This window comes from Mobula hypostoma, chromosome 6 (genome assembly GCF_963921235.1).
Source record: "Mobula hypostoma chromosome 6, sMobHyp1.1, whole genome shotgun sequence".
In the NCBI taxonomy this organism is placed as follows: Eukaryota; Metazoa; Chordata; class Chondrichthyes; order Myliobatiformes; family Myliobatidae; genus Mobula; species Mobula hypostoma.
The window spans coordinates 6,865,919-6,882,284 of record NC_086102.1 but is presented as its reverse complement, the minus strand read 5'-3'; the positions used below and the strand labels follow the sequence as shown (position 1 = coordinate 6,882,284).

Below are 16,366 nucleotides of genomic sequence, written 5' to 3'. Positions count from 1 at the left end.
AGATAGAATTGTGATCACTATCTCCAAAATGCTCTCCCACTGAGAGTACTCACACCTGACCAGGTTCATTTCCCAACACCAGATCAAGTACAGACTCTCCTCTTGTTGGTTTATCTACATATTGTGTCAAGAAACCTTCCTGAACACACCTAACAAACTCCACCCCATCTAAACCCCTTGCTCTAGGGACATCCCGATCGATATTTGGGAAATGACTATCTCCTACCACAACAACACTTATTATTACTCCTTTCCACAATCTGTCTCATTATCTGCTCCTCAATGTCCCTGTGACTATTGGGTGGTCTATAAAAAACACCCAGTAGAGTTATTGACCCCTTCCTGTTCCTAACTTCCACCCACAGAGACTCTGTATACAATCTCTCCATGACTTCCACCTTTTCTGCAGCCGTGACACTATCTCTGATCAGCAGTGCCATGCCCCCACCTCTTTTGCCTCCCCCCCTGTCCTTTCTGAAACATCTAAAGACTGGCACTCGAAATAACTATTCCTGCCCCTGAGCCATCCAAGTCTCTGTAATGGCCACAACATCATAGCTCCAGGTACTGATCCACGCTCTTAGCTCATCCGCTTTGTTCATAATACTTCTTCCGTTAAAATAGACACATCTCAAACCATCGGTCTGAGCGCGTCCCTTCTCTATCACCTGCTTATCCTCCCTCTTGCACTGTCTCCAATCGTTCTCTTCCTCCGTCTCTTCAGTTCGGTTCCCACCCCCCCCCCCCAGCAATTCCAGTTTAAACTTTCCCCAATAGCCTTTGCAAAGCTCCCTGCCAGGATATTTGTCCCCCGGTATTCAAGTGCAACCCATGTCGACAAATACTGTACTGTGCAAAAGTCTTAGGTGCTCCAGCTATATCTATGTGCGATAGAGTTGTCATGGGTGCTGGTGGAGGCAGGTATTTTACAGGCATTTAAGGGACTCTTTGGTAGGAGCAAGGATGATAGAAAAATGGAGAGCTATTTGTGAAGGAAGGGTTAGAGCAGATTCAAAGGTCAGTACAACATCATGGGCCAGAAGGTTTTATGTTCAATGTTTCATGTTCAATAACTCTAACCTTGTCCAATAAATGTCCTGTGCAGCACCTCTGAACTCCTTCATTTGATAAAAACTGGAGCTATATAAACGTAGGTGTTTGTATTGTGTACAGTTCTGGTCACCGAAAGATATCAATAAAATTGAGAGAGTACAGAGGAGGTTTACTAAAATGTTGCCTGGGTTTCATCTCCTAAGTTACAGAGAAAGGTTGAACAAGTTAGGTCTTTATTCTTTGGAGCGTAGAAGGTTGAGGGGGGACTTGATAGAGGTGTTTAAAATTATGAGGGGGATAGATAAAGTTGACGTGGATAGGCTTTTTCCATTGAGAGTGGGGGAGATTCAAACAAGAGGACATGAGTTGAGAGTTAAAGGGCAAAAGTTTAGGGGTAACATGAGGGGGAACTTCTTTGCTCAGAGAGTGGTAGCTGTGTGGAACGAGCTTCCAGCAGAAGTGGTTGAGGCAGGTTCAATGTTGTCGTTTAAAGTTAAATTGGATAGATATATGGACAGGAAAGGAATGGAGGGTTATGGGCTGAGTGCAGGTCGGTGGGACTAGGTGAGAGTAGCGTTCGGCACGGACTAGAAGGGCCGAGATGGCCTGTTTCCGTGCTGTAATTGTTATATGGTTATATGGTTTGTTGATGTTGCTTTTATCCTTCCCTTTGTCTCAGAGTTTGGAATGCCAGTTCCACCTCCTCGACTGCCGGATCCCAATCTGATCCCTGGAATACCCTCCAAGCCAGAAGTAACGGACGTCAGCAAAAACGGGGTCACACTGATGTGGCAACCAAACCTGAAGGTGGGAGCCACCCCTACCTCCTACATCATCGAGGCCTTCAGGTCAGTTTCACCTCAGGTTTGCCACCGTGTTTCACTGCGTCTCCAGAAGGTGCTGCCTACTATCGCTGAAGGTCGTACTGATAATGGAAGCCCTTCCCTTTTTCCAGCATCCCGTGTGACCAGAATCCTGTGTTGGTCACAGGTCAAGGGTCGTTCATTTGATAACAAATGTTCTTCATGATGTTCTTATTTATTTAAAGCACAAAATGCAGAACAGTACAGCACAGAAACAGACTCTTTGGCCCACAATGTCTGTGTTGAACATGATGCCAAATTAAACTAAATCTCTTCTGCTTGCACATGATCCACATTCCTGCTTTCCTTGCATTTTTGTACATAGGAGCTCCTTAAACACACAGCATTTCCCCCCAGCCATCAGATTTCTGCATGGTCCATGAACATTAACAAGCTCACGATTTGCTTTCTTTTTGCTCTACCTATTTTGTCATCTAACAACACACACAAAATGCTGGAGGAACTCAGCAGATCAGGCAGCAACTACGGAAGTGAATAGATTGTCGACGGCCGAGACCTTTCTTCGGGACTGAGAAGGAAAGGGGAAGATGCCAGAATAAAAGGGTGGGGGGAGGGGAAGGAAGCTAGCTGGAAGATGCCTTATCATAACTTAAGTAAATTTTTATGCATTACACCGTACTGCTGGCGCAAAACAGCAAATTTCATGGTCTAAGACAGTGATAATAAACCTGATTTAGATTCTATTGTATCCACTTTCACTGCCACCTCTGGCAGTTCATTCCAGGTATCCAACACTCTTTGTAAAAAACTGACCCCGCACATTTACTTTTAACTTTTCCCCTCACCTTAGCACACATGCCCTCTAGTATTTGACATTACTATGCTGCAATTAAAATTCTTAACTGCCTCTATCTCTCCTGTATCTATTCTCTTATAATTTTGTAGACCTCTTCAAGGTCTCCCCTGACCTGCAGAGAATACAACCCCAGATTGTCCAAACTCTCCTGATAGCTCATGCCCTCTAATCCAGGCAGCGTCCTGCTAAACCTCTTCGGTGCCCTCTCTAAAGCATCCAAATCCTTTCTGCAGTGAAGTAACCAAATCTCTGTGCAATACTCCAGTTATTGAATATTCAACCTCAGAATTGAGGGATGTCCATTCAGAACAGCGATGAGGAGGAATTTCTTTAGCCAGAGGGTGGTGAATCTGTGGAATTCATTGTCATGGACGGCTGTGGGAGACAGGTCATTGGGTATATTTAAAGTGGACGTTGATTGGTTCTTGATTAGTCAAGAGTGTCAAAGGTTATGGGGAGAAGGCAGGAGAATGGGATTGAGAGGGTTAACGTGTAATAGTGAAGCAGACTCATGGGCCTAATTCTGCTCCTATGTCTTATGGTCTTAAGTGTAACCTAACCAAAGTTTTGTATATTTGCAACATATTTGCTTTACTGCCATCATGGAGGAGGTACAGGAGCCTGAAGACCCACACTCAATGTTTTATGAATAGCTTATCCCCTCTGCCGTCAGATTTCTGAACAGACAATGAACTCATGCACACTTGCTCACTATTCTGCTCTTTTTGCACTATTTATTTATTTTTTATACATTTCTGATGATAACATGCTATCTTTTTATGTATGGCACTATCCTGCAGCTACAAACCAACAAATTTCACGATATATGTCAATAAGACCATAAGATCGTAAGACATAGGAGCAGAATGAGCCCATTCTCCCCAGCGTGGCTGATTTATTAACCCTCTCAACCCCAATAATTATAAATCTGATTCTGATACTGATTCAATGCTTAACCAATGAAGGCAGCATGCCACATGTCTTCTTACCTCCCTGTCTACTTGCTTATAGAACATATAACATAGACCACTACAGCACAGTAGAAACACTTCAGCCCACGAAGTTGTGCCGACCTTTTAACCTACTCTAAGATCAATCTAACCCTTCCCTCCTACATAGCCCTCCACCTTGCTGTCATCCATGTGCCAATCAAAGAGTCTCTTAAATATCCCTAATGCTGGGGTTCCCACCCTGTGTTCCAGGGACTCCTCGGTTAATGGTAGGGGTCCATGGCATGAAATGGGTTGGGAACCTCTGCTCTGATGTATTTGCCTCTCACTACCACCCGTGGCAGGGCACTCCACACAACCACAACTCTCTGACATCCTTATACTTTCCTCCAAACACCTCAAAATGATTCCTCCTTGTATTAGTCATTTCCGCTGACCAAATTGCTGGGAGCTCTGAACTTAGCTGCCAAGATCCCTGTCTCTGGACATCAGTGCTGTGAAGGCTTCTGCCATTAGCTCTACACTTTTCCATTCAGTTTCACCTCCCAACCTGAAACACCTGACGTTTGCTCGGATTGAAATATTTATGAGATGCAGCTTGGAGAAGTGGTGGCCTCCTTGAGTCACCACGCGGTGGTGAAGATGCTCAGACGGTGCTGTAGGAGAGGAGGTTCTGGGAGTCAGACCCATCCATGACAAAGCAATGATGTTAAATTTCTGAGACCATGGATAGTGTGGGATTGGGCAGGGAATCTACATGTGGTAGTGTCCCCATTTATCTCCTAGCCTCGTCCTTCATGGTGATAGAGATTGGAAGCTTTAGAGCAGCCTTGGTAAGGAGCTAATGTTAATTGTGGGTCAAAGGTTAAAGTAAAATTTAAAGCATTGCTTGAGAGGTTCTCGATTAGTCAGGTTATGAGGAGAAGGCAGGAGAATGGGTTTGAGACGGATAATAAATCAGCCATGATCAAATAGCGGAGCAGACTCAATGGGTTGAGTGGCCTAATGCTGCTGCTATGCCTTATGGCGAAAAATTTACCATCAAATGACCAGTGTGGCCTCCTGTATATCGGTGAGACCCAATGTAGATTGGGAGATCGCTTTGCCGAGCACCTACCCTCCATCCGCCAGAAAAAGCAGGATCTCCCAGTAGCCATCCATTTCAATTTTACTTCCCATTCCCATTCTGACATGTCAGTCGACGACTGACACAATGAGGCCTCACTCAGGTTGGAAGAGCAACATCTTGTATTCCATCTGGGTAGCATTCAACCTGATGGCATGAACATTGATTTCTCAAACTTACAGTAATACCCCCCACCCCCCACACCCCTCACCAATCCCCATTCCCATTTCCCTCTCTCACCTTATCTCCTTATGTGCTCCTCACCTCCCTCTGGTGCTACTCCCCCTTCCTTTTCTTCCATGGCCTTCTGTTCTTTCCTGTCAGCTTCCCCCTTCTCCAACCCTTTATCTCTTTCACCAATTGGCTTCCCAGCTCTTTCCTTCACCCTCCCCCTCTCCAGGTTTCACCTATCACCCACTGCCTTGTGTTTCTTCCTCCCCGCTTTCTCTGACTTCTCCTCTTTTTTCTCCAGCGCTGAAGGGTCCTGGCCCGAAATTCCAACTATATGTATATTTCCGTAGACAGTGCCCAGCCTCCTGAGTTCCTCCAGCACTTTTTATGTATCGCTTGGATTCCCAGCGGCTGCAGGGTTTCTCTTGTTTGTGTGGTCAAACTACACGTTTGTTACCATATGCTACCTCAAGACTTATTTTCTTGCAGGCAATAAAGAAATACAATAGAATTAATTTAAAATATACATAAAAACTGATGAACAAACAAAGAGAACGAATAAATAAATACCACAGAGAGCATCAGCTGGAGAATCCTTGAGCCTGTAGGTTGTAGGATCAGTTCAGAGTTGAGGTGAGTCAAGCTATCCACACTGGCTCAGGAGCCTGACATTCTCAGGTCATAACGGTTCCTGAGACTGACTGTTGCCATTGTCTGTCAGCGGTGTATGGAATGCATGTGCAGGAAGGTGAATGGGTCAAACAGGTGAGCTCAGCGTCTGGATTGGAGAGCTCGGAGTATTTTATTAGCTGGCGCACAGCTTTTGAACGAGGGGCTTGAAGCTCTCCAACACTGGAGAAATCGGCAAACAACCGCAGCAGGGCTTGTCTTCTGCCAAGCCAACACTGGGGGTGGGGGTGGTAGCACCAACTCCAGCCCAGGTGCTGAGCCACGCCAACCCTAGTGGAGCACACCGTCCGTGTCTATTTGAGGGTTTGTTAAGTGTCCCTAATCTATTTGCTGTTACCAGCACACCTTTCATTGTGTTCCAATACATTCAGCACTCCCCGTGTGAAAACAACTTACTTCTGACATTCCCCCGACTGTTCTTTCCGTCAATCACCTTAAAATTATGCGTCCCTGTACTAGCTATTTAAACCCTGGGGAAATGTCTCTGGCTGTCCACTGGATCTGTGCATCTTACCATCTTGTACACCTCTATCAAGTCACCTGTCATCCTCCGTCACTCCAAAGGGAAAAGCCTTAGCTCCTTCAACCTGTCTTCATAAGACATGATCACCAATCCAGGCAGTTTCCAGGTAAATCTCGTCTGCACTCACTCTGAATCTCTACATCGTTCCTATAATGAGACCAGGACTGAACACAGTAATCCAAGGGTGCTCTAACCAGGGTGTTATAGATCTGCAGTATTACCTCGTGACTCTTAAACTCAATTCCCTGACTAATGAAAGCCAGCAGACCATACGCTTCCATAGCAAAGAGGCTTGCGGGAGGTTGTTTCAGTGTTTGGAGTCTCGCAATGTTCTGTGGTCTCACTCAGTCCCTGTGGTTACCTCTCACAGCCACTCTGCAGGCAGCAGCTGGCGAACTGTGGCAGAGCGGGTGAAGGCCGAAACCTACTCCGTCAGGAGCCTGAGATCAAACGCTGTCTACCTATTTCTCATCCGTGCTGTCAATGCCTATGGTATCAGCGATCCCAGCCCAATCTCGGACCCCGTCAAAACACAAGGTAAGAACAAGGATTGCAGAAATCAACGTGGTTTGTATTCATGGGAGTGTTTGTAGAGGGACTGTCACTCTCTATCTAACGCATGGTGTCTTGCCATGGGGAGTGCATGCCAGGACAGTGTAGAGGGAGCTTCACTCTGTATCTAACTGTCTCTCCCTGGGAGTGTGTGATGGGACAGTGCATAGGGAGCTTCACTCTGTATCTAACTGTCCCTGTCCTGGGAGTGTGTGATGGGACAGTGCGGAGGGAGCTTCACTCTGTATCTAACTGTCCCTGCCCTGGGAGTGTGTGATGGGACAGTGCAGAGGGAGCTTCACTCTGTATCTAACTGTCCCTGCCCTGTGAGTGTGTGATGGGACAGTGTAGAGGGAGCTTCACTCTGTATCTAACTGTACCTGCCCTGTGAGTGTGTGATGGGACAGTATAGAGGGAGCTTCACTCTGTATCTAACTGTCCCTGCCCTGTGAGTGTGTGATGGGACAGTGTAGAGGGAGCTTCACTCTGTATCTAACTGTCCCTGCCCTGGGAGTGTGTGATGGGACAGTGTAGAGGGAGCTTCACTCTGTATCTAACTGTCCCTGCCCTGGGAGTGTGTGATGGGACAGTGTAGAGGAAGCTTCACTCTGTATCTAAATGTCCCTGCCCTGGGAGTGTGTGATGGGACAGTGTAGAGGGAGTTTCACTCTGTATCTAACTGTCCCTGTCCTGGGAGTGTGTGATGCGACAGTGTAGAGGGAGCTTCACTCTGTATCTAACTGTCCCTGCCCTGGGAGTGTGTGATGGGACAGTGTAGAGGGAGCTTCACTCTGTATCTAAATGTCCCTGCCCTGGGAGTGTGTGATGGGACAGTGTAGAGGGAGCTTCACTTTGTATCTAAATGTCCCTGCCCTGGGAGTGTGTGATGGGACAGTGTAGAGGGAGCTTCACTCTGTATCTAACTGTCCCTGTCCTGGGAGTGTGTGATGGGACAGTGTAGAGGGAGCTTCACTCTGTATCTAACTGTCCCTGCCCTGGGAGTGTGTGACGGGACAGTGTAGAGGGAGCTTCACTCTGTATCTAACTGTCCCTGTCCTGGGAGTGTGTGATGGGACAGTGTAGAGGGAGCTTCACTCTGTATCTAAATGTCCCTGTCCTGGGAGTGTGTGATGGGACAGTGTAGAGGGAGCTTCACTCTGTATCTAACTGTCCCTGTCCTGGGAGTGTGTGATGGGACAGTGTAGAGGGAGCTTCACTCTGTATCTAACTGTCCCTGTCCTGGGAGTGTGTGATGGGACAGTGTAGAGGGAGCTTCACTCTGTATCTAAATGTCCCTGTCCTGGGAGTGTGTGATGGGACAGTGTAGAGGGAGCTTCACTTTGTATCTAACTGTCCCTGTCCTGGGAGTGTGTGATGGGACAGTGTGGAGGGAGCTTCACTTTGTATCTAACTGTCCCTGTCCTGGGAGTGTGTGATGGGACAGTGTGGAGGGAGCTTCACTCTGTATGTAACTGTCCCTGTCCTGGGAGTGTGTGATGGGACAGTGTGGAGGGAGCTTCACTCTGTATGTAACTGTCCCTGTCCTGGGAGTGTGTGATGGGAGTGTGTGATGGGACAGTGTGGAGGGAGCTTCACTCTGTATGTAACTGTCCCTGTCCTGGGAGTGTGTGATGGGACAGTGTAGAGGGAGCTTCACTCTGTATCTAAATGTCCCTGTCCTGGGAGTGTGTGATGGGACAGTGTAGAGGGAGCTTCACTTTGTATCTAACTGTCCCTGCCCTGGGAGTGTGTGATGGGACAGTGTAGAGGGAGCTTCACTCTGTATCTAACTGTCCCTGCCCTGGGAGTGTGTGATGGGACAGTGTAGAGGGAGCTTCACTCTGTATCTAACTGTCCCTGCCCTGGGAGTGTGTGATGGGACAGTGTAGAGGGAGCTTCACTCTGTATCTAACTGTCCCTGTCCTGGGAGTGTGTGATGGGACAGTGTAGAGGGAGCTTCACTTTGTATCTAAATGTCCCTGCCCTGGGAGTGTGTGATGGGACAGTGTAGAGGGAGCTTCACTTTGTATCTAAATGTCCCTGCCCTGGGAGTGTGTGATGGGACAGTGTAGAGGGAGCTTCACTTTGTATCTAACTGTCCCTGCCCTGGGAGTGTGTGATGGGACAGTGTAGAGGGAGCTTCACTCTGTATCTAACTGTCCCTGTCCTGGGAGTGTGTGATGGGACAGTGTAGAGGGAGCTTCACTCTGTATCTAACTGTCCCTGCCCTGGGAGTGTGTGATGGGACAGTGTAGAGGGAGCTTCACTCTGTATGTAAATGTCCCTGCCCTGGGAGTGTGTGATGGGACAGTGTAGAGGGAGCTTCACTCTGTATCTAAATGTCCCTGCCCTGGGAGTGTGTGATGGGACAGTGTAGAGGGAGCTTCACTCTGTATCTAAATGTCCCTGCCCTGGGAGTGTGTGATGGGACAGTGTAGAGGGAGCTTCACTCTGTATCTAAATGTCCCTGCCCTGGGAGTGTGTGATGGGACAGTGTGGAGGGAGCTTCACTCTGTATCTAAATGTCCCTGCCCTGGGAGTGTGTGATGGGACAGTGCGGAGGGAGCTTCACTTTGTATCTAAATGTCCCTGCCCTGGGAGTGTGTGATGGGACAGTGCAGAGGGAGCTTCACTTTGTATCTAAATGTCCCTGCCCTGGGAGTGTGTGATGGGACAGTGTAGAGGGAGCTTCACTTTGTATCTAAATGTCCCTGGCGATAGACACTGTTCAGCTATGACATCAGGTAGATCCTTATGTGTGATGGATGAGTGCTGAAGATGAGAGCACTGTTGAAGGTGTTGTATTTCGACTGGTAGTGAATCTTACATTGTTTATTTTCTGCAGATGTTCCTCCAACTGGCCAAGGAGTGGACCACAAGCAGGTGCAGCGGGAGCTTGGCGAAGTGGTTGTCCATCTCCACAATCCCATCACCCTCTCCTCATCCTCTATCCAGCTTCACTGGACAGTAAGTTGTGACTTCTACATTTCACTGTTTCCTTTCAATTTGTTTTGTACTTGAAGCTGAATAGTGAGGTAGTTTTTGGGCACAGCGAGGTCATCATTGGTTGCAGTGAGGTCGTTGTTGGCACAGTGAGATATTATTGGTCACAGGTGAGGTCATTATTGGGTGTAGTGAGGTAATTGGGCAAAGTGAGGTCATTTTTGGTTTCGGTGAGGTCATTGTTAGGTGCAGTGAGGCGGTGTTGGGTGCACTGAGGTCTTGTTGAACACAGTGAGATCGTTATTGGTCGCAGTGAGGCAATTGTTGGGCACAGTGAGGTCATTATTGGAAGCAGTGAGATCATTGTTGGGCACAGTGAGGTCATGTTGGGCACAGTAAGTCTCTAATGGATGCCACTCATCCTGAGTTCATTGCTGGGTTGGTGGGCAGGTTGCTTGTCTGGGGAAATTGAGAAGAAGGTGCATTTGGAACACAGGACACCGAGCAGTACGGCACTGGAACAATCCGTGTGAACTACAATCTCTCTGCCGAATACGATGCCAAATGAAATCACACAAGGTCCATATTCCTCCATTCCCTGCATATTCAGGTGTCTGTCTCATTATTCCTTTTCTGTACACTATTTTGTAAATTACAAACATTTTTATTTTTGTTCTTTTATGCTGCCGCAAAACAAATTTCATGTTGTATAAGTCAGCGACAATACATTTTATCATACTTATACTTTATACTTTATTGTCGCCAAACAATTGATACTAGAACGTAAATCATCACAGCGATATTTGATTCTACGCTTCCCGCTCCCTGGATTACAAATATTAAATATTAAAAATAGCAAAATTAGTAAATATTAAAAAATTATATTATAAATCATAAATAGAAAATAGAAAAATGGAAAGTAAGGTAGTGCAAAAAAACCAAGAGGCAGGTCCGGATATTTGGAGGGTACGGCCCAGATCCGGGTCAGGATCCGTTCAGCAGTCTTATCACAGTTGGAAAGAAGCTGTTCCCAAATCTGGTCGTACGAGTCTTCAAGCTCCTGAGCCTTCTCCCGGAGGGGAGAAGGACGAAAAGTGTGTTGGCTGGGTGGGTCGTGTCCTTGATTATCCTGGCAGCACTGCTCCGACAGCGTGCAGTGTAAAGTGAGTCCAAGGACAGATAATTAATGTAATATTATTACATTGCTCTTATCAAGCAGCCTCTTAAACCCCACTAATGTATCTTCTTCCACCACTACCCCAGGTAGCATATTCCAGTTACTCATCACTCTGTGTAAAAATACTTGCCCCTCGCATCTCCTTTGAACTTTTCCACTCTCAACTCTGGTACTTGCCATTTCTATTGTGAGAAAACAATTCTGACCGTCTACTAGATCTAGGCCTCTCATAATTCAATTAACTTCTATCAGGAAGTGAATCTCAGAACTTTTCAAGGTGAGGTTGTTTCAATGTTCTAAAGTTGGAAGCGGAGCAGGCAAGTAATTCACGCCATCTCCCAGACAGGATGTTGTATTAATGGCTAGATAACTCTGGGCCAAGTTAGGGAATGAAGAACAAGTTATCTGGTGGTTCAGGGACATTGTACTGTTTCCATTTAATGTACAACAGTTATGTCCTTTCATTCCCTGCCGAAGACATTCCTTCACTGTCTGTAACCAGCAACTGGCAAGATGTAATGCTGAAACATGGGATCAATCCTGAACAGGAGGGGGCCACTCATCCCATCAAGCCCATACTGTCTCTTTGCAGGAGAGTCCGAATATTCTTTTTTCCCCAATACCTAACTTGATAGCCAGCTCCAACAGAGATAAATAGCTATGATCAGAATTAAAGGTGGTTCATTAAGATGGACATTTGATGGAGGATCCTCACCACCCAGGACATACCTTCTTCCATGATTACCATCAAGGAGCCTGAAGACACACACTCAGTGTTTTAGGAACAGATTTATCCCCTCCACCATTAGATTTCTGAATGGTGCATGAACCCATGAGTTCTACCTTACTACTTTTTGCTCTCTTTTTGTACTGCTTATTTAATTTGCACATATATATGTGTAAAAATAATACAACAATTTAATATAGTAGCGTAATAATGCATTGATATTAATAATATATTATTATGTAATGTTAATAAAAACAACAAATTATTATATTAAATCATTATATTATGTTAATATATTATTAATACTATTATTTATATATTTCTGTGTAACTTATGGTATTTTTTATGTATTGCACAGCTATAAAACAACACATTTCACTGTGTATGTGAGTGATCATAAACCTGATTCTGATTCTGATTTGGAGTTTGTAAGGTAAAGGAGCATCGGAGTGAAATGTCCGCTGTGTTCTGTATTGGTCTCCCTATTTTAATGTACTGGGAGCATTTTAGGGAATGTTTACTGGAATAGGTAGGTTGCCCTATGAGGATAGGACTGGCTTCTGTCCACTGTAGACTGATGACTTCAATGAAATGAATAAGATCTGGAAAGGGTTAATGTATGAGGAGCTTTTGATGGCTCTGTGCTTGTACTCGCTGGAGTTTAAACAACGGCCTGGGTAGAGTGGACGAGGAGAGGATGTCTCCTCTGGTGGGGGAGTCTAGGACCTGAGGGCACAGTCTCAGAATAGAGGGACATCCCTTTAGAACATGAGGAGGAATTTCTTTAGCCAGGGTGGTGAATCTGTGGAATTTGTTGTTATAGATGGCTGTAGAGGCCAAATCATTGGGTATATATAAAGACGCAGTTGATAGGTTCTTGATTAGTAAGGGCTTCAAAGGTTATGGAGATAAGGCAGGAGAATGGGGATTGAGAGTGGAAATAAATCAGCCATGATCAAATGCTGGAGCAGACTTGATGGGCCAAATGGCCTAATTCTGCTTCTGTGACTTCTGTACTTAAGGCCTTCTGGTCTGTCCACCCACACCCTCCCCTCCACGTGCTCAGGTTGACCAGCCGTCGCAGTACATCCAGGGATACAGGATCCTTTACAGGCCGTCTTCACCAGAGGGGCGGCCGGAATCCGACTGGTCCACCTTCGAGGTGAGGTCGGCCACGGATCGAAGCGCCGTGGTGCCCAGACTCCGCAAGGGGCTGGGCTATGACGTCAAAGTGAGGCCGTTCTTTAACGAGTTCCAGGGCGCGGACAGCGACGTGAAGTATGCCAAGACTCTGGAGGAAGGTGAAAATCGAATCCTTTTGCCTTTGATCTGGTCTCTATCTCTCCTCCTCACATTCCTACCTCTCGTCCCAAAAGCCCTCGCTGTTCCATTCTTGCTTTCCAATCTGAGGTTTCTGTCTTGCCGGGACTAGACAGTATAATAGATTGGCCCAGTCTAGCTGGGACATTTATCCTGTTTTTGTGCTGTAGTGAGCTTCCTGAAATGAAACTTAAGGTATACACTCAGTGATGATTTTATTAGGTACCTCCTGTACTCAATAAAGTGACCACTGAGTGTATGTTTTTGGTCTTTTGTTGCTGTAGCTCATCCACTTCATGGTTCGATGTGTTGTACATTCAGAGATGTTCTTCTGCACACCATTGTTGTAATGTGTGGTTATTTGATTTACTGTCACCTTCCTGTCAACTTGATCCAGTCTGGCCATCCTCCTCTGACCTCTCTCATTCACAAGGTATTTTCACCCACAGAACTGCCGCTCACTGGATGTCTTTTGTTTTACACACCATTCTCTGTAAACTCTAGAGACATGTGTGTGAAAATCCAGGAGATCAGCAGTTTCTGAGATACTCAAATCATTGCATCTGGCACCAACAAGCATTTCACTGTCAAAGAGACTTAGGTCACATTTCTCCCCCATTCTGCCGTTTGGTCAGAACAACACTTGAACACCTTGACCATGCCTGCGTGCTTTTATGTGTTGAGGTGCCACCATGTGATTGGTAAATTAAATATTTGCATTAGTGAAGAGATGTACAGGTATACCAAATAAAATGGCTAATAAAAGTACTTTGAACTTTGAACTTTAGCATTTCTGACTCGCAGATTGTCCATGTTTCAAGCAGTTCCCAAGAATATAATGCTGGTTTAACTCAGGAAGTTCACAGAAGCAGAACCTAGCTCTAACCTGGGCAGTACTTGTACGATGAAGGCTGGGAAGGGACCTTGGCTTCATAATGTGTCGTTAGTTGTAGAGTTCACAGTTTTGTGCCTGGTTACATGATGCTAACTCCAGCTGTCGTTTCCCTCTGTGAATGAACAGTGCCAAGCGCACCACCGCAGGACATCACAGTCACACTGAACAATGGTAACGGAACTGGAATCATCGTTTCTTGGCAACCGCCTCCCGAAGACTCTCTGAATGGTGACCTACAGGAGTACAAGGTAAAGCCCCATCGCTGAACTTCCATTACTGGCCCATAAACTTTATGCTTAAGAGCGGAGGTTGAAAGGTTCTTGAAAGTAAGGGTGTCAAAAGTTATCTGAAGAAGGCAGGAGATGATTGAGAAGGATAACAAGTCAGCCAAAATGGAAAGGTGGAGCAGACTCAATGGGCTGGAATGCTTCATTCTGCTCCTGTTACTCACGGTCTTGTCGTCTAAACCTTTTAGATCCTGTCTTTGATTGATCTAAGGGTTCAGAATCAATATCTGATTTATTTTCATTGACATATGATGACATCCTTCTCAACCGCATCCTCTCACCTTCTCCCCATAATCTTTGATGCCCTGACTGATCAAAAACCTATCAAACTTCATTGTAAATATACCCAATGACTTGGTGTCCATAGCCGTACTGTACCTGACAGATTTGCCAATATATGCTAAAGAAACTCTACATCTCTATTCTAAAGGAATGTCCCCCTAACCTGAGGCTGTCCTCTTTGCTCTTAGACGATTGGAAGTTGGAAACATCTTCTCCACATCCACTCTATCTATGCCTTTCAATAGTCAGTAGGCTTCAATGTGATCCTTCTTCATTTTTCTGGACTCCAGCAAGTACAGGCCTTGAGCAATCTAAAGTTGCTCATATGTTAAACATATGATAGACAAAATAAATATAAATAGTGCAAAAGACAAGATTCTTCTGAGGTTCATGGGTTCGTGAACCATTCTGAAATGTGATGGCAGAGAGGAGGAAACTGTGGGCCTTCGGGCTCCTGTACTTCTTCCCTGATAGTAATAATGAGAAGAGGGCATGTCCTGGATGGTGAAGATCCTTCATGATGGATGCCACCTTCTTAAGGCACCTAATTTTGCTCTTTTGTGTCCTGGTCTTATAAACACAAGATATTCTGCAGATGCTGGAAATCCAGAGCAACACATATAAAATGCTGGAGGAACTCAGCAGGTCAGGCAGCATCTGTTGAAGTGAATGAACAGTCGACATTTTGGGCCAAGATCCTTCGTCAGGAGTGGAAAGAAAGCGGGAAGAATATGGTTTCTTGAAGATATCCTGGATGGTAGGGAGGGTTGTGCCCACAATGGGGCTGGCTGAGTCTACAATCATCTGCAAGCTCTTGCAATGCCTCCCCTACAACCTGCCTGTTTTACGTAAATGCACCTGTGATGTTTCTCTTGGTCTTAGACCAGTACATTGTACTATTGATGTTAACATTGGCAAAGCTCATTGTATCTCAGTGGTAAACACAAGGAATTCTGCAGATGCTGGAAATTCAGGCAACACACATCAAAGTTGCTGGTGAACGCAGCAGGCCAGGCAGCATCTCTAGGAAGAGGTACAGTCTATCTCAGTGGGCTATGTTTTCCTTCATCTCATGAGTGAGAGGCTGCGGGGGTTTCCAACCTGGGTTCTTGGTTAATGTTCAAGGTCCATTGCATAAAAAATGTTTGGAACCTCTGCTTTAGAGAGTGGAATAGTACAATCACCACCAAATCTGAGAGGGGAAGGACTATCTGCAGTGTCATCAATTGATAATCTGAGGCCCCGCCTCTCCCTCACGGGAATGTGCACGATCCCGCAATCACTGCTTTGAAGAGTTGTGTATACATTGTTTATCACTGGGGTAACATTTTGCAGTTCTATTCACCCTGTTATAGGATGTGGACACTGGAGATGGTGCAGAAGAGGTTCACCAGGGTGTTGCCTGGATTAGAGAGCACGAGCTACAAGGTTGGACAATTTTGGGTTATTCTTCCTAGGGTATCAGAGGCTGAGAGGAGACTTAAGAAGATTTTTAAATTGTGATGGTCCTTGATGGAGAAAATAGTCAGAATCTCTATTTCCCCGGGTAGAAATATCAGACACTAGAGGACGTGATTTTAAGGCTGGCAATGGGGAATTTTAAAGCTTACATGAGGAGCAAGTTGTTCATGCAGAGTGGTGGGTACCTGGAATTGGTGACCAGAGGTGGTACTGAAAGCAGGCAGTCTGCTGAAGTTTAATACACAACGCCGCAGGAACTCAGCAAGTCAGGCTAAATCTGAGGGGTGGGTGGGTGGGGGAGGGGGATAAACTGTTGACATTTCATGAGGCCCTAATGAAGGTTGTCGGACTGAAACATCAGCTGCTTATTCCTCTGCATAGATGCTGCCTGACTGAGCTGAGTTCCTTTAGCATTTTGAGTGTGTTGCTCAAGATTTCCGACATCTACAGAATTTCTTGTGTTGGAGTTTGAGAGGTTTTTAGATAAACACGTGAATATGAAGGGAATGGAAGGATTATGGATGATAGG

The 16,366-nt window shown here is 45.8% G+C and overlaps 1 protein-coding gene across 10 annotated transcripts in view; it reads left to right on the top strand.

Moving 5' to 3' along the window:
- The window catches only part of robo1 (roundabout, axon guidance receptor, homolog 1 (Drosophila)), a 708,427-nt gene that overhangs the window by 623,471 nt on the left and 68,590 nt on the right, over positions 1-16,366 (top strand). For all 10 annotated transcript variants that reach the window (XM_063050245.1, XM_063050243.1, XM_063050241.1 and 7 more), the window contains 5 exons: positions 1,733-1,901; positions 6,564-6,730; positions 9,591-9,712; positions 12,659-12,893; positions 13,934-14,055. In XM_063050245.1, coding sequence (XP_062906315.1) covers positions 1,733-1,901; positions 6,564-6,730; positions 9,591-9,712; positions 12,659-12,893; positions 13,934-14,055 — 815 coding nt within the window. The remainder of the gene's footprint in view (positions 1-1,732; positions 1,902-6,563; positions 6,731-9,590; positions 9,713-12,658; positions 12,894-13,933; positions 14,056-16,366) is intronic.